We start from the raw sequence: 23,479 nt of genomic DNA, 5'->3' as shown, positions 1-23,479 counted from the left end.
ACAGCCACAGGATGTTCCCTATCTGTGTTTTGCCAACAGAAACATTCTCCTCAACACCTCTACAATAACATTGCTAAAATAAATCAGGCTTGTTCTACACAAATACCACCTGGTTCTATGTTGCTACTTCTGCAGTGTATTCCAAAAGCACAAGTGTATCACCATCTTTGTCTTCCTCAAAACACTAACCATAATATTTGTTTTTCTATCATTGAAACAAGTTCTGCAGATACTTTTCCACGGTCTGTGTTAGCAAAAGGATCTCCTGCCCCAATCCTGCTGCTTTTTGCTGCTCCCCCACTGCCTGTTAATGACCCCAACTCAACTGTTTGTGAGGCTACAGAGAAAACCTGTTCAGCTACTTATCTCCCTAAACCAAGATAAAACAGAACTCCCAAATCCAAAAAAAAAAAAAAAAGAGAGAAATGGTTAAACTGGGTGAGTTTACTCTTTCTGAAAGTATTCTAAAGTGGAATAATAAAGTGTCTTTGAAGGAGCAGGAATGACTGGGCAGTGCAGAAATACCTTAAGCCACGTTTGTTTCCCTAAAATACGCAGAGAATTGTACAGTAACTTAAGACTATCACTTTAAAAATACTAAGGTGGACTGCAAGCTTAACATCTTTTTCCAAGTCTCATAACTCAAGCAGTTAAAGGACTGACACTATTCCCTGTGCTCCTTGGACACAGAGAACCTCTTGCTGCTCATCAGCACAGGAACACACACAAACATGAAGGGACAGAAACAAAACAATTAAATATGAACACTCATGATATGACAATGCTGAGTTATAAATTCTAAAAACCCTCAGAACAAATATTTACCCTTTGAAACAAGTGCCTGTAAGAAATGTTAAAAAAAAAAAAAGAAATATAAAATAAATCAATCTGAGACCAGTACAGCAAAGTTTGGGATTGATTCCTATCACTGTATCTAAAGAATTAACTCCTACCATGTTTTAATGCACAAACACTGCAAATAGGGAAGTTAAAGTCCTGAACAGTGCTGATTGCAAAGTAGGAGTAGGATTTATGTTAAAATACTGAAAGTTTCTTGATTTCTCACTTGTAATTTCAGTAAAGAAACAAAAAAAAAAGGGGAGGGAAATTGTTTTTGAAAAGTTGAGATCTCTAAACATGAGCCCAGTGTAACCTTGGCACAAGGAACAAATAAAACAGTGAGAAGGGCACTCAAGAGGGAAAATGCCTCTGATCTCTGGAGTAAAAGCAGATTAGCAGAATCAGGGCTGCTACCGCGGGGAGGAGGAAGAGGAGGAGGAGGGTTTGGGAGCCTGGGGAAAAAGGAATGTAGGGTGGGGAAAGGAAACAGACACTGAGCTTTGAGCTAAAGCTGGTTTAGGGTGGAACCATTTTAAAGCCAGGGTGTAGCCAGGGAGTGAGTGTCTGGGTTTAAAGGGATGATTTTAGTTTCCAAACTTGAAAATAACCTGACCTAACCCTTCAATAACAGAAACTCCAAAGTCACTCCCACATAGATTGTATCCTAATAATTTCTTTTGCCTGTAACTGTGGCGATACAGAGAACCTGAATTATTCACTGAGCACCCTCTGCATAATTCACCATATGGTCAGAGAGGTCAGTGGGGCTTGGGGTGGGGTTTTTTTGCTTGGTTTTGCATTTTGATGTAGCTCACAGCCACCTCCACACAGTGCACTGGCGCTTCGTGCACACCAAGAGTTCCAAGGAGGGTCCAGAAACCTGGGCAGCTCCATAAGCCCGAGGAATGCAGGCTAAGCCGATTTCGGGCTAAGAAAGAATTCAGGGGGTGGCATTAAAGCACAAAGCTGTAACCCCTCCAGGTCTGGCTGAGAAAGCAAGGCTGGCATCGCTGACCACCACTGCTTATGGCACTGAAGTATCTCCCCAAGAAAAACATCATTAAAACCCTCTTGTAGCAAAGGAAATTTTAATACCTTGCACCATAAATGCAACTTCATTAAAAGAAGGGGGGGAAATGCAGTAATGAACTTAATTTTCCAAGTGGCAGGCAATTTGAACTTTACTATTACCTACCCTTAAAAATACTCCCAACACCTTTCCAATAAGCTGAATGCTTTGATCCAAAATGCCTATCCTCCTTAAAAAGTGCTCTTTCCAAAATGAGGCATGAAAGAATCACAGAATATGCTGAGTTATGATCTAAGTAACAAACTAACGGTAGGAAACCATTAAAATTTCGAGCCTGTGTCGGTTTAGGACATCAGATATTTATCTGACAACTGAAATTTTAACCATTCCAGTTTTCAGTCACGGCTGTGACAAACACTTCAACCCCTGCCCCAAGTTTTCATACTGCAACCAGGACTCAGACCACGGTAGGTGGATTGGACACTGCATCTCTTCAAAGCCAAGTCCATTTAAAGAGAGAACAACTGACTGTATTCTGTCCCAGGGAGTTTTCTGGCTCCCACACTGCATGGATCATTTCAACACCACATGCTTCCAAGAGTTTCCTTAACACCTCCTTCAATACATTTGTTTTTGTCTCATAAAACAGAACAAAAATCTTTAAGAGTTCCTTGAACACCTAGATCCTGAGTACAAATGCCACACTCATTTTTAACCCCCCTTTTCTCATTTTGCAAAATCTGTATTCTTCTACTTGGACTGATATGTCTGCCAAATATCGCAACAGAAACAATGGAATTTTCAATGGAATTATTAATAATAATTTGAAAATATGAATCAAGGAAGATCTGCATCAACAGAGGGACAGAGTTGCAGGAAGTCTTGGTACCTTGATTAGAAAAAGACTTTTTTTCAAGAATAAAATCATTTACCTGCCTGCACTCAGACAGGTCCAGAGACCTCACCTGCACAAAACTGTTGAGAGTTCATCTAGAATGGGCTTTCTTGCCTTCCTCTGAAGCCTTCTGCAATGTAAGCTCACTATATGATCCAACTGTTAAGCATCTGTGCTCACCAACAGCTCCTGTAATCATAATTTGCTCTCTAGAAACCAAGACAGGAAAAGGGATGGGGAAAGGCTGACGACAGCAGCTGCCTCCAGGCTTCCCGGGGAGCTGCCAGCACAGCTCCCTGCAGCAGGCACTGCCATCACATGTGTGTCACTGGAAAATGAGGAACTCCAACGTCTCCTCACCAGGAGGGAGGAAACTTGTGCATAATTAAAGATTTTGAGAGGGAAAATGTTAAAGGGACTGTGAACTCTGCAAAGTCAGGAGGATACAGTGCAGTCCTGCCTGTCCTTCTCACAGAGGTCACTGCTCTGGGCTTAATCAAGTCCTGCAGCTCCTCTTACACAATACAGAAATTCCACTGCATGTAACCAAAGGAAGGCAAAGAGTTCCCAAAGTGCAGAGTCTTTAAAAAGGACTTTTCTGGTTTTAAAATAATTAGTTTCATTTCACAGTCAACTGGCACACAGAAATCCACTTGCAGCTTTTGGGTGCAAACAATCAGAAGATGCGTGGGAGTATTTCCTCAGAAATAAAATTCCTGAATCATAATTACTATGCTTGAACTAACACATTAATAAAGCCATCAATAAATTCTTCAAAAGACACCCTCCAAATGACAGAGTTTTCCATTACATGAAGAAGCAAATCCAGCAACATTTTGCTATGTGGGTTGGTGAGGAAAACATATATATGAATGTTTCATACAAGGAATGACAGGCTGACATCCTGAACAACCCAAACAGGATAAGAAAGAGAAAATCCTATGTGTTTGATTCTAAACAGACAATCCAAACTAATAAACTGAAATTAGCATGAAAAGATGGTTCTCATCAAGCTTTGTGCTTGACTGACACCACCCTGGGAAACTGTGAGCTGAGTCACAGTCTCAATCCAGCACCTCAACTTCGTTTGCATTCTTTTGCAAATCCTATTTGATCATCCTTTCTTGGACGAAGAAGACTCTTCATGGCAGATATGAACAATCTCTTGCTATTTCCATGATGTTTGATTACCATTAATACGATTACTCCAGGCACTCCTTTTTATTTTAATCTGTAATGCTGTAAAATTCAAAGGCTCTCAGGAGCACCCCACTCACCAGCATCTGGGAAAGAATCAAGTGATTCACAAGGAATTTTTTTACCCTTTCAATTTAAAAAAAAATCTTTGTCTTTTTCAGACCTCATTGATTAGTAATTAAATACAGTCTGCTTAAATATCTGAGACACTTTAGTACACCTGCCTGCATTGATAAGAACATGTTTCCCACTGAAAGAAGCACCACTGCTGAGTGTGAATGAGCTGTGAGTTATTTGAAAAGCAGTTTCAATGACTGCAATGTGCTTCTTTGTAATACAACTGGAATGAAGTAATCCTGTGTAATACAGGAGCAGGAGCAGCATTTTCAGTCTGTGAAGTATACTGCCCCAAATAATCAAAGGGTGATGCAGTGGTTACTTGCAAGATTCCCCTTCCAAAATGTTGCTGAAATGCAATGCTGTTTGCAACCAAGACCAAATGAGTACCTTGCTCAATTTTGGGAAGACTCAACTTTGAAGCTGGATCATCCTGAATCAACTTTTGCATTGTCAGGTCTGTGTTAGTCCTCCAGCACAGAGGCATTCACAAATGGTACCCAAATTATCCCAGAACAAGGGTTTTCAGCCTTAGCAACCAGCATCTTAAAATAACCATTAGATCAGAAAAGTGAAAGAGACTCAAAGAACAAAGAGTTCTAGGTAACTTTCTTTCCTCTTAGTTACTTAAGAAAGAACATTCAACACCCATTTCCTCAGCAAATGAGTAGCTTTTCATCTTAGCTGTGAACAATGGGACACTTCTAAATAAATGAGGTGAAAAAGAGCCCTAGACTATGAAGTGTGTTTTAAAGAATGAAACCTGACACGACTAAATCAAAGACAACTTCACACTGAAAGTTAAATACATCCCAATTATTTGTTAGAAGTGTCTGCACTGTGTTATTATCCATTTGCACACAAGAAAATCAATTATTCTTCATGTTTAGGAGTCAAGTTTGCAACACCCCTACACTACTGCTGAATTCTAACAGGAGAGGGAAGAGCCTGGGGCACCAAAACTCAAACCAAGCTAAACCCCGTAGCTTGGCAACTTGGGAGATGGAGCAGCTTGCAGGAAAGTTGCTTCCACCTGCTGGATGTGGGAAATAATCACGTGAGACCAGAACACTCTGCTGCTTGCAGGGCCCCAGACAGGGCTGGTTTGGGGGAGCAGGAGTGCTCTCACTTCACACTGAAAGAGCTGCAGTCTCACCTCAGTGACCAACTGATTTCACCCAAACCACACATCCACCACACAAGCACACGAGAGGCTGCTGGCAAAGTGTCCAAGGTTAACTGAAACTGAACATTTGCATCTCAAATCCTTTGAAATTATACCAAAAAATCCCCCAGAGACAAGACAATTTGACCCAAGACACACACAGGGCTCGCAGAGAATCCCTGCTGCTAAGCCCACATGCACCCATCCCACAATTTTAGGCCCCACAGCACAGATAAAGCTCCCTTTCCAGCAGGGCAGGAAGGAGAACTTCACTTCCATTCATCTCTCCAGATGGCCAATATGGGGAACCCACAAGAGCTCAGCCTCCACACACCCTCCTTGTTCCTCATGGACCCTTGGCACACACTGCTCTTGGAGCAGCAGCCCCTGTGCCTATTCACTTTGGACAGAGAGAAGTGTTGCCATTCGTTTTTAACCTTTGTTTTACCAGCACTAGTGGAATATTGACATCTTTCCCCAACCACCATCACTCAGCTTCCCCCTTCCCACCACTGGAACCACCTCTTTTATTGGAAACCTCATTTAAGACAAGATTTGGAACAAATAATTTGATGTGCCTGCTGACGTGCTGTCTCAGCACCATGCTGAGTCAAGCCCCTGAGCCATCTTCCTCTCATCTGCAAACAGCCACTGCAATTTAATTCCTTAACAATTAGGAATTAAATAATCTACGCTTCGTTCAGCTTCCAGTAATACAGTGTCTTCTATTTTGCACTGTTTTCAGTAAAGATGTCCAATCTGTAACAAGTTTCCAGGAGGATCAGAGCTGCAGTTCTGTTTCTGCAGTCACTCCATGTCTGGTTCATTCCAGGTACTGTCCCAAGCCCACACGCCTCAGACAGTACAAGTGATTGAGTTGTTTTTATGGGATGCCATGAAAAATGAAAAACAGTTGCATGAGAACAGCACACCAGGCAATCCAGGCTGAGTCTTAACTCAGAACAAGCCTAAAATGCATGCATTATAAAAACAAGATTCATCATAAATCACTCTTATCTTAAATTATCTTGCATTTTTCTTCTAACTGACATTGTTTAGATTTTATCATCAGCTAATTAGAATAATTACATGCAAGCTTGCTGCAGCAGATAACCATAAAACATAATAAATCTCAAGACATTTGCAGAGTTACTCGTTCAATGAAAACCACATTTAAACTCCAGAATGTAAGCAGCCTAAACCTCTTTTTTCAGCCCATAAAGACTCTTAAGACTTTTAGTACTCTTTATATTGCTTTTTTCATCCAAATTTGGCATCATAAAAGTCTACAATCTCACACACCCTTCTCCTGGCTGACTTGGGTTCTGGTATGCAATGAAACACAGGCTACCTCACAGCATGGACTAAGTTCTTCAAGTCAACTTGAGAAAGTTAAATCCCACATTTCCTTAAAGTCCCTAGGAAAAAACACCAAACTCCTGGTTCAGTAGCATTCTAGGATCTATTAATTGTGACTGATCAATGAATCAAGTAGGACAATTATCATGAGACAGACAAATAACTGCTGAAGATTCAAAGGAAGTCAAGAAAACATTTTTTTCACTGGCTACACACTTTACAGCAGCCACTGATCTCAGACCACAAGTGGTCACACATCAAAACACATTTGAAGCCACAGCAGCGCCTCAGAAAAAGCACATTATTCTTAAGAGTTACCAAACACTGACCCTGCCATTACCAGCAATGAGCTATGGTGGTTTTCTCACCCCAGAGAAAGTGACACCTGAACATCAGGAAGTTCTGGAGATGGAATCAGTAGGACTAAATTACACCTGTGTGTGGTGTAACTACATCATCAACACACTGCGTGAAGGAAAATTCTTCAACCCTGACATCAGTTTGCACACCTGCTAAAATAAATTCCAACCTTTCCTCTCACTAATTCCAACAATCATAGAGGTGTTTTGGGGGTGATTTAGGCCGTTCAAGCCCAAAACAAAACCGAACTTCTGGTTTTACAGGAGAACCAGCCCGTGACACTGCAGCTCCTGACCGAACCGTGCAGCACTTGGTGCTTCTGAATTGCTGGCAACGCAAGCTTCTACTGTCAGGCTTGTAATTCAGGGACTGATAAGATCACACCATAAACAGATCTAATGAACTCAACACTTTTTAATTTCAGCCCCAAAAACTGGAAGAATGACTTACTTGGGTCTCGACTGCTGTATGGCCATCCCGAGGCAGGTGAAAAAGGCAGCACTGGGGAGTTTGCCCTGCTGTCGTCCTCCACTTGCTGCGTAATGTGCCGCACAGTTTCTTTGTTTTTCCTGTTCTTCCTGCGCCCCGTGGGCTGCCAGCCCTCCCCCACTCCTTGCTCCGAGAACCCAGTCTGTATTGCACTATCCTTGGCAGAATGAAGCTCACCCCCTCCATAATGCGACGGTGAAACCTGTTCCTCTTTGATACGTAAAGACCCATAGCCCATGTCACTGGCCCAGAGAGACTGGGACGAAATGTCCTCGTGGCTGTCTGTTTTTGGCTCTTGATCCTCTTTTCCATAACTACTCCCTCCTTCGTGGCAGCTGGCAATAGCTGAGTCTCCAGAGGAGTTTGCCGGGCTGGTTCTCCGAGCCAACCACGGAGATATGCTCCTGCCAGCCACCACCGCCGAAATCAAAGCGTCCGTGCTGCTGCTGGAAGGGGCTCCCAGCTCATAATCAACGAGGTCCTCCGAGGCATCAGACTTTATGCTGATGTCCAGAGCAGCTTTGATGAAGTTGTGACAGGCCTGCACGATGTCTGTCATCTGCAGGTAGCTGGCAGCCGACATCACCTCGATGACGTTGCGGCTGGTCAGCGCCAGGTGCGCGGAATACATGAAGTCAATGATTGCCTTGAAGCCCTGTGCGGTGACAATGTCCAGGTGGGTGACTGTGGCCTGGTCAGAGGTTTTCTGCACCTGGCAGTACAGAGTCTTGAAGTAGCGGCTGCTGCCCAGGAGGACGTTCTTGTGAGCCTTGAAGATCTTGCCCTCCACGATGATGCAGACGTCGCAGAGGATGCCGTGCTGCCGCTGCTCGTTCAGCTCCCGCAGCAGGTGACGGTAGTGGGAAGCAATCTCCATATCTTCCTTTCGGTTATTCATCTGGAAATCTTTATGTTTCCTCTTCCACAAGTCCTGCACGGGGAAGGAAATGACAGTATTACAAAAATCCACGATGAGCTCACAAATGTGTTTTCCGAAGGCTGAGACAAACCCCGAGAGGTGCCAAATTAAGCAACAGGTTCATGGGGAAAGAATGTCACAAATACAGCTACTGCCTGCAACTGCACATCCACTGACATGATGCAGCTCACTTTGACCACACTTCAAGCAATTTATATTAAGAAGAACTAGGTTTGAAGCCAATCCTCCTGTGGTTCGTAACATCCCAGAGAAACATTTCTTTAAATCACTACAGACTCTTAAGGAAACCTGAAGTTACCAGGGTACAACAGCTGTCAGTTTTTACCCTGAGTTTGGTAAAATTGAAATCACACTGATGGAGGCAAGACTATTGAAGAGCACCCTTTAACACAATGTCCTCAAGGGAACAAGCATGATTTGTAGTACACTGAATAGCTGAGATCCTCACACAGCAAAAGCCAATTGAATCCAGCATTTCTCCTGTTTATACTGCTGTGGAGGGGCTATAAATATGGTTTAAAAGTCAGGCAAATCCAAGACCACAGATCACTAAATTTTAAGTCCCCACCCAAACTAAACTGGAAATACATCACAACTATGAAATTAATGTTATTTGAAGCTTAACTACTTACAGGCACAAGATTTTTTACTTTGCAACAAACATGCTATTTCCTCGGCTTTACATCTCCAAGTTTACCCCACAGCCACCCTGAGATATCGGGGAGAGAAATTCTCATGATCCCCTAAAGAAAGGACCAACATAACAAAGCTGAGAAAAATTCACAGGGTCTTTGATCGCCTCTCATAAAATTTGGCAGTATTATCAAAAAAAAAAAAAAAAGGTATTAGTGCCAGCAGCAATGTATCTTGCAAGTTATGCTCCAAATTATCCTCTTACACGCCAAAACAGGAAAAAAGGTCCTAAATGTGTATATATTGACAGTAATAAGCAGTCTTAGGATTTTCAGACTGAATGTTACCCAGTTATTACCTTTGCAACTCCATAGTTTGCTGACACAGCTTTACAAATTCCTTGGCATTCAATTCTGCCATTTTCTTTCTCTTACACCACTTTTTGGGAAATTATTATCTAGATTTATACATCGTGTCACAGTGGTTTAATGGTCCAACTAATTAAGAGCACCGAGGTGAAAGATATCTTACCCCTTTCTCTCAAAAACTTACAGTTGTTCCAATATAAGAAGTTTCAACTGTAGAATTGGTATGAGGGTCCACATGTCAACACACAACTGTAAAATTGGACCCAGTTCCAAATGTTATTATGGGCAGGCACACACATCCAGAAGCCTGGATTTAGGCTACTGGTTGTTACTTATAAAACTGAAATCTCTGAGGTCTTAAGAGTCTTGAAGCAGACACGGTTCAATACAAACACTGGCATTAAGGAGGCTGATGAGAGCCTGGAGCACGTTTCTAACATCCATCGAGTTCACACACAAATTCAGCCCCATCTGCTCGAATTGGCTCACAATTCTAGGACAGCCGTGATTCAGGAAGTATCCTGACACATCCAAGTGTGTTTCCTGTACTGTGGAATACAGACCCATAAGCCTCCTGCCCCCTTCTCCTACCCTGTCCTATGATTATCATCACCAGGAGCAAAACAGCTGCAGTTTAGTCAACACTGTTGGCCAGAAAAGCACCTCCCAGCCCACAGAACAAACGGGAGATGGGACCTTCGAGAGAGTCACCTGATGACTCAAAAGTTCGAGTTATGCAAGACTGCTCCAAGCCTCCCCCAGTTCTGCAAGGATGGAGCTGCCTCTCTGCAGCCTTGGAAATGCTGATTTGCATGACCAGCTGGTCCCTGATCACTCAGAAGCACTTGCTTCCCTCGAGAGAGGAAGGACCATCTTCCTGCAACACAAATAGCCTGAACTGGTGTTCACCAAATTCAAAACAGTGCAGCTTTTCTGCAGAATTAAGCATAGAATGCACAGAGAAACCAATTTTTATTTTTTTCTTATTTGAACTGGAAGAGGTCAAGAACATTACAGCTGTACACTGAGCAACACCTATTTACCACAGAAATCTGCCTGGAGACCTCAAACCAAATCCTCACACAGACACCATCTCCATCTCAAATAACTGAAATAAATCAATGAAAACCAAACAAAGAATCAGAGTCAGGGAGCATGGGGGGAAAAAAAAACCCACGGATTTTTCAGGTGTTTGACCTGAAAAGGTTGTGATGGCACCAGCCAGCACAGCAGCTCTCTAACCCAGGCTCTGGAGGTGGCTGCCACAGCTTCCCAACATCTCCGTGTTGGAGAGAACCGCCTCGTAAGGCAGAATGACAGCTCAGTTTTGTCTTTATTCCAGAAACCACTACTGCATCTACTTTTAGGAGTTGAAGAGTCAGCTTTGTCCCCTCAGGAAATATGAATTGCCACATAGGATAAAGTGAGTTGTCCATCATCAGTCCTGTCTCCAACAGCTGCCATATCCACACGATTCAGAGGGAGATGCAAGAAAACCTCACACAGGTTACAATCAGGAAGACATCAGAATATTTTGGATATGGAATTTCCTTTTACTGTACCTTCATGGATATCAAAATCCATATTCCAAAAAAAACCCAACTCCCTGGAACTGGGAGGGGGAAGAGGGAAATCTCCTGCAAGGATAATTTTCTCTTCCTCAATTTCATACAGAATAGCGTCAGGAGTATTTGTCAACATCACCACCTGCTCTTGGGAATTTATGCAACAAGAGCTTTTCTTCTTCAATGTTCTTCACCTGGAAATTATATAAATTCCTTGAGATTTTATTTCTTTGCTATTTCATTTATTGAGCTTAGTGCAGTGGGTTGGGTTCCCACCTCACTGATAACAGTCCACTTCAGATACTCCTTGTCCTTTTTTAAAGCTGCCTATGGCAGAAACACAGATTTTAAAATATTTTTTTCTTGCTACCTTTGGTTTAGACTGGACCAGCTTGAAGTTCAGAGACTGACTAATTTAGTGCTACTTATGGATGAAGCACTTGCTCATCTCTTTAGGAAGCAGGAGATAAGATATCACAGAAAAGATATCAGGGAAATTTTACCAGACACAAACAAATCTATTCAAGATTCCCTACTGGCCAGTGAGGTGGGCACATCACAACACTTTCAAGTAAGCAAGTGATGATGTGGATTCTCCCACGTTCAGTGTAATCAATAAAGTTTAACATTTTCCAAGTCAGGAATTATTCTTGTAGATGTCTTGATTTTCCCCTGATGGAAGGTCTGCCACCTTACACACATCACTCCACATTCAGCATCTGTCACAGGCATTGTACCTTTTAAATGAGAGGTCTTTGGGGGAGAAAATTAAATATGCCTTAAATTCAGAGGAATTAATTAGTTTTCTGTCCACCCATGTCAAACCAGAGCATCCATTTAATGTCAAGGATCACTAGGGAATTAATCCAAGTTAAATTTAAGGCAATTTGCTAGTAGTTAAAAATTCAGGAAGCTTTAAAACCCCGTGCTCTTGTGTTCCAATTTTACATGCTGTTTTGTGGCTTGTTGCTGGTTTAGGGGGTTTTTTTCTCTTTTTCTGGTAATGATATTTATCTCCACTTAAAAAATGCTGTGGAAAGATTTCTTCAGAAAAGCTGTACCATTCAAATTTCTAGTGGAAGCACAGCTAAGAAGGAATAAGCTGTGGAGTTTTCTTAGAAACAGACCTCAAAGACCAATGATGTATTTTTTGTTTTATCTCAGGTCTTTTTACTACACTGAAGGGTTTCTAAATTGAGCACCTACTACAGTTCTTTAGGGCTGGTCCTGCCATGGCAGCACATGACCACAACACAGCTCTCCAGGAAGCCAACGAACCATGAAAGCTCATCTGAAGGTTTTCCACAAAATAAATTGTAGCATATCAGGCTTTCTTCATAAGCCAATGCATAGACACTACAGTAATTCAAGTCTATTGCTTTCCCAAAAACGACAACAAAAAAAATTGTCCCTAAACAAACCCTTGCATGTAACAGCAAAAAGAACACAGTGTGAACAGATTTAATAGCCACTGCCATTAAATTTCTGTCAGGATACAGGTCTACCTTTTATTTTTCACATCAAAAAAGCTGGTCTTAAATAAACCATTTATAATTTACATAATCTTTAACCCTAGCTAGAATGAATCTAGTTCTACAAATAGAGCATCTATGAAAGTGCCTTATTTTGCACTATCAGTACAGTTACTTAAACATGAAAGTATCACCTGATGACATAGTTAAGAGTTTAAATAGACACAAACCTCACTTCCCAATGGAAAGGTTTTAAGAAAAGTAACCAGCAATACTTACAAGGCCATACCTCTCAGCATAATCAGAATAAGTCTCCTGACCAAAATCTTAACACCAGTAAAATTAAGGGGTACAAATTTGTTGCATCTATATCTCAGTGTATTACTTGAATTTTGACAAAAAGTCACAGTCAAGAAGTGAAGTACACACAAAGTCCTCTACAGAGCAGTCCCCTGGGCAACAGTGGGGCCAAAAATAAACTTCCTTCACTCAGAAAGAAAACAGGGAAAAAAAAAAAAAAAAAGAGAGGCCTGGAGAGTTTTTTGGGGGGGTTGCTGCTGTTAGGATTCATTTGTTTGTTTACTTTTTCCTCTCTCAGAATATAAGTGAGCTGAAGATTTAAACTACATGACAGTTTGTCCATTACAATTTTCTAAATGTGTTTCTACCCTTAATACCAAGGACCCAAGTTACAGAGTACCAAAATACTCACTAGTGCACTCCTCCACCACACTGCTCCCTGGAGAAAATATGCCAACTGGAATTTAACCAAAAATGTGTTGTTTCTTCCCCCCTCTCCCTTCAGAGAAAAGTAAAAACAGATTAAGGAAGAACTCAAATTCACTCCAATGGTTTATTATGTAAAAAACCAACAAACACACCCCACTTCTCTGCCTCCCCTGTGTCCTGTCCCTGTATCCACTCCCAAGACATTCCAACATTTTTTAAATTCCTCTGCAAAGGAGCTCTGTAAGGTGAGATTGGGCTTGAAATGCTTCCTTGCACAACAAGACACAGTGTGTATGGAAGTTTCACTTTTATCCAATTAAAGACAACAGAAACACACGGGATTCCTCCACTCCGTGTGCCCCGTGCTGAAAAGAATGGGAACAAAACCCCTCAAGGTAACCTTAGCAACTGCAAAGGACAGTACCTACCACTTATTCTGGTAAATGAGAGGAAAAGAAGACTCAGGGTATTAATGGATGGTCACTGCCTGCAAAGACTCTGCTCGTGAGCTTTACAAGCACAAATCTCCACAAGTGCAGAGTTTCCTCGCAAGTGCGTTCGAGGAAGCACACAGTTCTAGAGGAGTTTTAATTTCTTGACACTAGATAACCCCAGATTATACTCATATGTTCAGCTTTGTTCAAAATAGATGTAAGTAACATCTTATGAAAACGAACAGCTGCCAAAAACCCAAGTCTCCTGCCCTACTCTGATTCCTGAAACCCATCACCCCTTGTTTAAGTTGGTCATTCCGACCACAACTCTGAATTCAAAGAGAAACAGGCAGATGTTTGTAAACAGACCAAAGCAGACCCTTGGGTCAGAGAGGTTACTCACAGCTCAGGGTTTCATGCAAACAACAGTTACCACTTTTCCCCAATGACCGGGGATGAGAACGTTTAATTAGAGCCCAACAGTGCACGTTCAGCCCTATGGGTTAGGAGTCACAGGAAGAAAAAAAGAAAAAAAAAAGTTTCATCATTTAGCTTGAGAAATACTACAGAGGTACAGAAAAGGCAAGAACTTGGGAAGCAAATGATTTTCAGTAAACTTAAAGGAAAATACTAATTCGATTTTTATTATGAAATTTGAACCGGCTCACTCAACTGTCAGTGTACACGTATTATTTAATTAACATCAGCCTGATGAGGATTCACTAAAATTTTTCCAACTTCAAGCCAACACTGCCCCATCATCCAGAGCATTAAAACAACATCTCTGCTTAGAATCTCTGCATAGATATAATCCAGAAAGCCCAAAAGTGAAGTTCAAACAGCAGGACAGAACACTACACACTTCTAGTATTTCATTAAAGCACAGTCCAAACACGAACCACAAGCAAAATCTAACTCCAATAGCACAGCTTAAAATAACAGGGAGCCATCATTTAACATTTCACCCTCTACTCCAAAACTCTAAACCAGAGACTTGGCTGTGGCCTTTGACCTGTCAAACCATCCACCTGAAGTTACAGGGCCAACCTGTGCAGTAGCTGGCATCAGAAAAATGCAACCAAAACACAGGATTTCTGCAGGAATCGAAGAAAAATCCATTTATTAACCTTCATTGGCTCTGACAGTGCATGAAGAATTTAAAGAGAAAACCAGGACTGAAAATGAGATCTAAATGAAAACTGTTAACCTCCATATTTTGGATGGAGGGAAATTAGAAACTTAGAAACTGTAAAGTTAAAAATATTAGGGGAAAAAAAAAAGAGCAGAGATGCATATTTTGCTATATTGTTCTTAAAAGTAAAAAGCAGTGGAGAGATATTTACTGATTTTGTTAGAGGAAACATATGAATCGTAATATTAAATAAATAAATAAAATAAATAAATAAATAAATAAATAAATAAAATCCAAAACAATTACTTCTTACCAGTAACAAACTGGGTTCCAGGTCTAGTGTTTCTCCTACAACAGCTGAGGACATCAACAGCCCCAGGGCAGCACAGGTAGTGCCCTGTTCCGTGACCTTCTGACAGCACTGGAGTGAACTCTTGTAGGAGAAAGACAGAACTACGACAAAAAGCAAAACCAGAGGAAATTATTAGCATTAAACAACAAGATTACTGAACAGTGAGGCATTTTGAGGTCCCTTCCCTCCAAACTCATAACATCCCTATTTATGACTTCATGAACCCCAAAAAAGTTAACTCCAATCATATCAATACACTGCAGGTAATTAAAGCCTGGCTACCATTTAGTAACAATATAAGCAGGAGTTATTTCTTAAATGTATGGGAACAAAAAGTCTAATTTTAGCTACTAAAACTTCAAACAAACCCTTGAACAACAGGGTTTCCTGTTTGGGAGCTTTTCAAAACATTCTCACTTTAATGACTCTTTAAAGAGACTCACCTTACCTGACCTATGAAATACTGAGGTTAAAAAGCTCCACTACAGCTCCTGAAAGTAGTTTGCAGTGGAATACTCAGGAGAATTTCCTCTTGTAAAGTTCTACTGGTTGACATCATTCTGGGATAAGAGACCAAACCATCCTAAGATTTTTAAAATTCTGTGTAAAATACAGGTACTTCAGTATATGTGAAAGGCACACTCACAGAGAGACTTCTCAGATAAATCCTATTTACAGTTACAAGCTACTAGGAATAGGAATAGTTCATCTACACCAAGGCTTTTGTCTGTGAGGACACATCCACTAACATTATCATCTTGCACACCTATCTTTCTTATACAAAACAAACTTTATTTTTTTCAGAATAGCACATACTGGCAATATTTAACTTCCAACTTAAACTTCTGAGTAGGTTTTATTTAAAGTTTTATGCTGATAGCCACGACAAAGACTTTTTTGATCTCTGCATTTCAAACATCTTCAATACACAGATTAGCTCTCTTAATGAAAATAAGCTATAAATCAATACTGCTGATTTCAAAACTGACCTTCTGTAGTAACAGATTGTGAAAGAAAACATCAGAAGATAAAAATTAAGAAAGCTTTTCCAACACAAACTAATGTCATTATAGAAGGTGAAATAAAATATCTAATAAACAAATGAAGCAATAAGGAAAATCCAAGCATTCTTACGGCAAACAGAACCGAAAATCCTGAAAACAAATATGACCCAATTGAAGCAAACACCAGTGACTTTGTTCTCAATTTCTATTTCAGACGGCCAAGTCTTGCCTTTCTCTAATTCTGATTGCTTCTCCATAGCAATTGTTTTGGCCAGCTCTTTTTAGTCCTGTTATTTAGACAGTTAAGAAAAAATAAAGTGGGGCAGTGAGGGAGCCAGACCAACCCAGACACTTGGGAAATTACTCTGTTAGCACAGGGTAACAGGAATACTTATTTTCACTTGGACTTAGGGCTGTTACTGTTAAAACTCTCATTTACACCTCTGTCCCAGGGCACAAGGGGAGCCAGAACAGACTGGCAAGAATGGCAAAGCTGAGCCTACACTATTCTGAACTGCTCTGCAGTTTTTCTCCTTGCTTTGAGCTCTGCAGCTGTTTTCCTCTTCTGATCAAACAGATGAGAACCGAGTGACCACGATTAATGGAGGCACCTCTGCCACAGGGAAGGAGCAGAAGAACAGCCCAGAGGTATTTCTTCCAACTTTTGCAGCTGGCTAAGATTTCTAAATGACCCCTTGTTATGAATGTAAAGTCAAGCTTTATAAAGAACTGTCAGCCCCCACGACAATGTTATCTCCAGCTCCTCTTTCTCTTTCCCACACCACATGACAAAAATATCTTTAAATGCTGAGAACTTACCGATATTTAAAAGTGTTTCCTGTTAGCCAAAATAAATGTCGCGATGTTTCACAGCTGGGCAGTGCATGATTCAATGAAGAGAGGAGAATGGTCTCTGGTAACAAGCTCCAAAAGGTTCATCAGATGTCCTGTGTTTGGGAATGGAAAGAATAGGAGGCAAAAATTAGAATCTGAACTTTAACTCAATACAAAGCCCTTGAGTGTCACATAATTACGAGCAACAGTTAAAATAACTGCCCATTTACAACACTGTTTGCCATTTCAACAAGAAATATTCTGATGTATTTCTATAATGAAGCATACAGGGAAAATGATTTAGCCCTTGTGTTAACTTGAAGAGTTTAACACATCAATTTGAAGATTATTAACAACTTCTGACTATGTTTCCGGACAGAAGTGCTTTGGAAAAGTCACTCTAAAAAAACAGTACTTTATGTAATGATTTCAAACCATTTTAACATTGTCTCAGATGACATCAAAGTTTCAGTTAATGTTTCTGTGACCCCTGCCACCCACACACTTGAAATGGGGTTAGTATTAATCTCACCTCATGGTTACAGTGATTCCCCTCCAAACCAAAATATTTGCCTAAGGTTACAGAAAAACCATGTGCCCACATACAAAAGTAAGAGATCTGACTTTTATTCCCATCCAACTCTACTGAACCACAGTATTCAAAGGCCAGCATGACCTGCATGTTACAGAGCATCCACAAAGGTAGCAAGGAAAGCACTTTGCTCCTCTTACAAACATGTACAAGCTTTGAAAGAAGAAAACCCTCAAAGATGCAAATACCTAACAGAATGCAGAAGGAAGTTTTATTTTCCATGCCTGTAAAAGCTGTGCAGCCTGAAATACAATATTCCTATGGGTAACAACTTGCTAATATGACAGGATTCACCTTTCCCACAGGGCACAGGTGTGTGCTTCTAGTTCCAGCTGCTTACTTGCAATAATATTTTCACTGCACTTTGCATTCCCCTTATTTGTTTCCCCATAGCTTCCACCTCTGTCCACGTGCCTGCCTGTCCATCCCCTCTCCATCACAGCACAGCAACACTGGCTCAAATCATTCCCCTGTTTTTGATGTCCATTCTCTCTCATCTCCTTGCACCAAGAGAAGGACAGATCCAACACTACCCACGCCACAGACTTTGCAGAACACAAAAGCAACATGGTAGAGCTATCTAGGGCTTAAAAAGCAAGTGCTTTACAGGGAACCAGGTTTGAGAAGTCTGGTAAAAAAAAAAAAAAAAAAAAGAATCTAGCTACAGATATATCTTCTACTCTTACAGTGAAGATTAAAAAACAATCTGAAGAAAATCTCAGTGTCTGTGGCTCACATGACACTTACCTGTCCAAGTGTCATTAACTCCTAAAGATCCTAAGCTTCTACTTTAAGGTCACAAAAGAAATCTAAGCAAGAGACTCTGCCCTTGTGCATCTATTAGTCAAAAAACAAGATAAAAAGGACCTTAAAAAAAAAAAGGTTTAGAGAACTCTAAACTTATCACACTGGGAATTGCCCTGAAGAATGGTTTCCCCTAAACTTTCTCATTGGTTTTTGGCTTTTTAATTAGGGGATCTTTGCCAAAGTTCCCAAACTCAGTACGTAAAAACAGAGGGAGCCAAAGGAGAAAGAATCATGAGGTGATTTTTAAAGAGAAGTAAAGCAGCAGGAGGAACTGAAAGATCACCTAAGAGACACAAAAGGAGTCACGAATAATCTAAGAGTAAAAAAAAAGTCAACCAGTGCAAACCCAAAGACAACATATGAGGTGCTTTGAGAACGACCCACTCCTGTTTGTGTAATTTGTGGTACAAGCCCTCAGGGCCTTGGGTAAGGATCCTGTTTTACTTTTTAGCACAAATCTCATAATCCAGATTTGATCAACTACTATTAAAAAAAAAAAAAGAAAAAAAAAAAGAAGTGGAGTGAAGCCAAGAAGGACACAGTGGTAACAAGGAGGAAGTCAAAAAGCTGGTTTTATATTTAGCCACCACCTCATTCTCCAACACTATAGTGGCAGGACTGTTAGGAGCAACTGCACCCTGACTACTTCGTTCATTGGCACTTAAATTAGTTGGGTTTGGGTATTTTAAGTAACTGATGGCTAATACAGACCATTGATTCTTCTGTTTCAGGGCATGATCTGAGCAGTAGTCAGGAAGGTATTTCCTCTGATGCTGTATTAGCACAAAAGGTGCAAATTTTGTTTAACTCTTTCCTCAGAGAGAACAAGCCAACCACCTGAAACATCAACTTTATGCAGAGCTCTTCTCCAGAAGTGAGAAATACCAGGAAGCAAACTCACTTGGATGGAATAAGCAGTTTGTTCAACATACGATGGGGAAATAATCAGGAAAGATGACTGGGTATTTCAGTATACAGAGGTACAAACACATTCCTTAATATGCCAAACCCTACTCACTCATTCTAAGTAGGGTCCTTGGTCAAGGTGAGGTCCTGACACACACCAACATTCTCGTTACCAGGTTTATTTTATTCCACACACAAGCTCGTAGATGTGTCTGTAGAGTATTTCTGATGCCTCAGTGCCTCCCTTCATTGCAGGAGACCCCAACTCAGGTTTACAATAAAGCAAATGCAGGGCAACTTCCAGCATTTGCGGGATGTTTTTCTTCCCCAGCACGTACACAAGCCAAGTGAGCAACAGGCCAGGATCACCACTGTGTGGGCTGGAACAGAAGTCAGCCACATCCCCAAAAAGCAAGGCAAAAAGGTGAGTTTCAGCTCTAACCTGAGCACTGCCAAGTGGGACACATTTCCATCTCATTAGAATGGCTGTCAAGGATCTCACCCTGCCTGCAGAGCACTCGGAAACTATTTCAAGCCAGTGTCTCAACAGCAGTCTGATGTTTCCTAAATGTATGGGTATGAAAGAAAGTTAAAGCAACTGTTCAGAAAATAACTGCACCACAGCTGACTTGGTAAGGGATGTCAAACCCCAACCATGAGCCTCTGGACTCCACCACATCCCGGAGGGAATCCAGTGAGGACTTCACACTGATTTGCCTTTATGAAGAATAAGCACTTCTAGCACAATTTTTCAACAATAAAACAGAACATGTTTTGGGAGAGCTGAGTAAACCCTGGCACCCCTGTTTCACAGGAGGTGAGACTGACAACAAGCAGTTCCACACCAGCACGTTCAATCAACGGCTACAGGATGGGGAACGAGTCCCAAGGAGAAGCCATTCCTCCAAACTGGGCATTCTAGTGCATCCAAATACACCAAGGCAGCACAAACCAGAAAACTATTGAACTGTTTAGGGAAGTTGAGATTCTCCCCTCCTGCATCTCAAGCGAAAGTCCCGCACAAAGTGATACAGGCTTTTGTTTCTCATCCAGATCCAGAGGGAAGTGAGAAAACCAACCACTGAAGGATGTATTTAAGGGGGCTGCAACACAAACATACAAAAAGTCCTCAGGAGGGAGTAAGTGAAGTTTCGAAGCAACAAATTCTAACACTGGAGTCCTGACTGCCATTGTGCTTGACCAAATATCAGAAAACCTTTCACGGAGATGTTTTAGGCGTGGAGGGGGATCGCAGGACTTCCCACAGACTGAATTCCTCCCTCTGCCTCTCAGCCGCAGTCAGTCCTCGTGCTCTCTCCTAACGTGACCCCTGGTATCTGCAGACAGCCCACGGCACGCTCCCTTTAACTATTAATACATTTTAAGTTTCAAATATCTCCCACAGAAAACACAGGTGAGCTCCACACTTCAGAATACTCGAGTCAGACTCGAAATATAAACAGGGAATGAATCCTTCTGTGCGAAGCATTAGAATTTTCCAGGGTAATGCTCACAGCCAGGAATGGGCAGAAACCGCTGGCTCCTGGGAATTACAGGGGACATGTGGGATAACCATTACAACTGCAGGTAGCTCTTCAAAGACTTAAACTAAGCCCTCTCTCTGCCCTTCTGTTTGCCCATTAAACTGAGCACACAGGAGCATGGAAAACCCCTATGAATGGTTTTTACCAATTTAGGGGGAGTCTGGGGAGCGTTACAGAGTTCTCTGGAGCAGCCAGTAAACCCGGCAAGAACACGAAGGGAAAAATGTCCTGGGAAAGGTTGAGCTGTTTATGAAATAATTCCTGCCCTGAAAGCAGGCAGTGGCAGTTTGGATTGGGTGTCAGCCTGCTCTGAGCTGCTGAGAGGACAGGAAACTTTGCTTAGAAACTTCAAAAACACGGATCTAAAAACAAAACAAAAAAAATTAAAAAAAAAAAATCCACACAAGTGGATAGCAAAGACGAAAAGAATTCCCTCAACCTCACAGCAACACAACACATCACCGGAGGAAATGCAGGCAAATAACAGACCTTCCAAACATGAGGCATTTTTCCTTTTGACAGAAAGGGCTGCTGGGGTGGGAGGGGGCTGCTAAACTGGTTTTCCTCTAAGCACTTCCAGATATTAAAATTAAAAAAAAAAAAAAAAATCCTCTTGCGAGGAACATTTCCACTGTTGTACAACTGTCCCAGAAAACAAAGACCACGGGGAGAAAGTGGCCCATTTTCTCCAGCCTCCGAGAACCCCGAGTACAGGTCATGTTTTCAAAGGCTCAATCCTCCACACTCCAGAATGGAGCAGCATTTAAAGCACATGAATAAACATCTTAACGTTAAGAGTTACTAGAATACCCCGTTTTTGGTACCACACTAAAATTGACTCAGTTCCATCAGGGCGAACACACAGTCTATGAAAACAACCGCGAGAGAAGTTTCACTGTGAGTGAGTTTCCCCCTCCTGGACACGCTGCATCAAAACCAAAAGATTCGTTTTCTATTTCAGTTGCAGTTATCCCATGAACGTAGCAAACCACAGAATATTCTTCAGCCATGTGTGTTTAGGAGCCCCCTGAAATCCTGTCCCCTGGTTCTCCCTCCAGCTCCTCTGCCCGTTCCCTGCCGGCTCCCAAAAAACACCTCAAAGCAGCAATTCCTCACCGCATGTTGAAAATATTGTGACTAATAATACACTCCACCCATTTTTTTCCATCACTGAGGATTTCAAAATATAAAACTTGACAAACAGCGAGAGAAGCTAGATGGAGTTTAGAAGGGGAAAGTAAAATTTTATTTTCAATTAAAAGAGGCTACAAAAACACACAGTGTTCAAGCAAGGTATCGATTAAAGTGAAAGAGCTATCCAGTCACAGCAAGCTTCCTCCTCAAAATTGTGTTTTTCCCACTCTTCTTGGTCAGCACTGCTTTTTCTTTGAATCCCCACAGGAAAATAAAAATAAAAAAAGGAAAAAATACTCCCTGTCCTTTTTGAGAAAACACATTTAATGCATTAGTAGCAGGGCTGCTCTGTGCACACAGAGAACCCACACTTGTAATAAACACTTGATCGAGTCCACGAACTGAGACCTAGATCTGTATTACAGTGACTAAATGCTAAAAATGATACCAGTGATGCAATTAAAATGCACGCAAGAACTTTGGTACAGGTGTCTACAATACCACTGTTTGCTAAACACATCTCCTAATTAGCATGGCTTTAAACAATGCTGATAATAATCCGGTCCTGCAAGGCTTGCCAAATGAATCATTGGGATTGCAAAATAAAAAGCATGAGGAATTCATTAAAGAGCTGTTAAACTCTCCTTTGTTTATCTTTCCCTGGTCAGGTGTAAAAACAAATAAATATGGGTTTACGTCTCCGGATTCCATCCTAACGCTCCGCTTCACAATAACGCGCTGGGGAAGAACCTCCTCAGGAGGTACCAACATTTTTTTTTCCCCTCCGTTTCAAAAGAGAAATCCTCCCACTATTACAGTCCTGAAAATCTGCTCCATTCTCTATTTGTCATCTGGGATTGAGTTATCAGACACTACTTGTATTACTTTGGGAACTGACATGTCTATTTACAGAGACACAAAGGCAATCCAGCAGCACAACCCCTGCTTTTCCCAGCACCTCTCCTTCTCCCCTCCGCCAAATTTTACCAGCACTTTTTTCTGGGGAGGGGAGAGGACACCTCACTAGTTTCCCAGCATGACAGAAAACATTTCCAGCCACTTTTGCACTTGTTACAGCCTTATAAAAAATAACCTATATCCCCCCAAAGGAACAGCATTATTTTTTTTCCAAGGTTTTTTTTTCGTTTGTTTGTTGGGGTTTTTTGTATTTCTTTTTTTTGAAGAGGGTCACTTCCCCCATTTCAGCCTGCAATTAAAATGGAGGCAAGGCCAGGCGATCTATGTCTGGCTTTAGGGGGAGACAATAACCCAAAACAGGCCTGGCTTAAAAAAAAAAAAAAAAAAAAAAAAAAAGAGGAGAGGAGAGGAGGAAAGAGAAAGAGAGACAGGCAGAAAGAGAGAAATACAACATGCTTCACCAGTATTATTACCTCATCCCTTTTTCCAAGCAGTTTTGAACCACACTCCTGACAAACTCTTGGTCCAACTTGCACGGATGCTGGTTTTTAGGGGGCGGAAAGGGTTTTAATGCTGGAGCCGGGATTGAGGCTGGCTATCCGCAAGTGGAGCTGCTGTTAAAATGCCCCCTTGTCTCTTCTCCTCTCCCTTGAGCTGGGTGTT

At 41.4% G+C, this 23,479-nt stretch overlaps 1 protein-coding gene across 3 annotated transcripts in view; it reads right to left on the bottom strand.

Annotated features, from left to right (window-relative positions):
• ZBTB46 (zinc finger and BTB domain containing 46) overlaps positions 1-23,479 on the bottom strand; it is a 50,004-nt gene extending 26,525 nt beyond the window's left edge. For 2 of the 3 annotated variants that reach the window (XM_018073952.2, XM_018073954.2), the window contains exons 1-4: positions 23,290-23,479; positions 16,901-17,028; positions 15,039-15,178; positions 7,414-8,383 (exon numbers count right to left, since the gene is read on the bottom strand). In XM_018073952.2, coding sequence (XP_017929441.1) covers positions 7,414-8,383; positions 15,039-15,092 — 1,024 coding nt within the window. In that variant the 5' untranslated portion in view covers positions 15,093-15,178; positions 16,901-17,028; positions 23,290-23,479. The remainder of the gene's footprint in view (positions 1-7,413; positions 8,384-15,038; positions 15,179-16,900; positions 17,029-23,289) is intronic. The other variant, XM_018073953.2, reaches the window with a different exon arrangement.

Source organism: Manacus vitellinus, unplaced genomic scaffold, assembly GCF_001715985.3.
Source record: "Manacus vitellinus isolate BGI_N305 unplaced genomic scaffold, ASM171598v3 scaffold_26_pilon, whole genome shotgun sequence".
Taxonomy (NCBI): domain Eukaryota; kingdom Metazoa; phylum Chordata; class Aves; order Passeriformes; family Pipridae; genus Manacus; species Manacus vitellinus.
The sequence above is the reverse complement of the archived record's forward strand: the minus strand, read 5'-3'. Positions and strand labels throughout refer to the sequence as shown.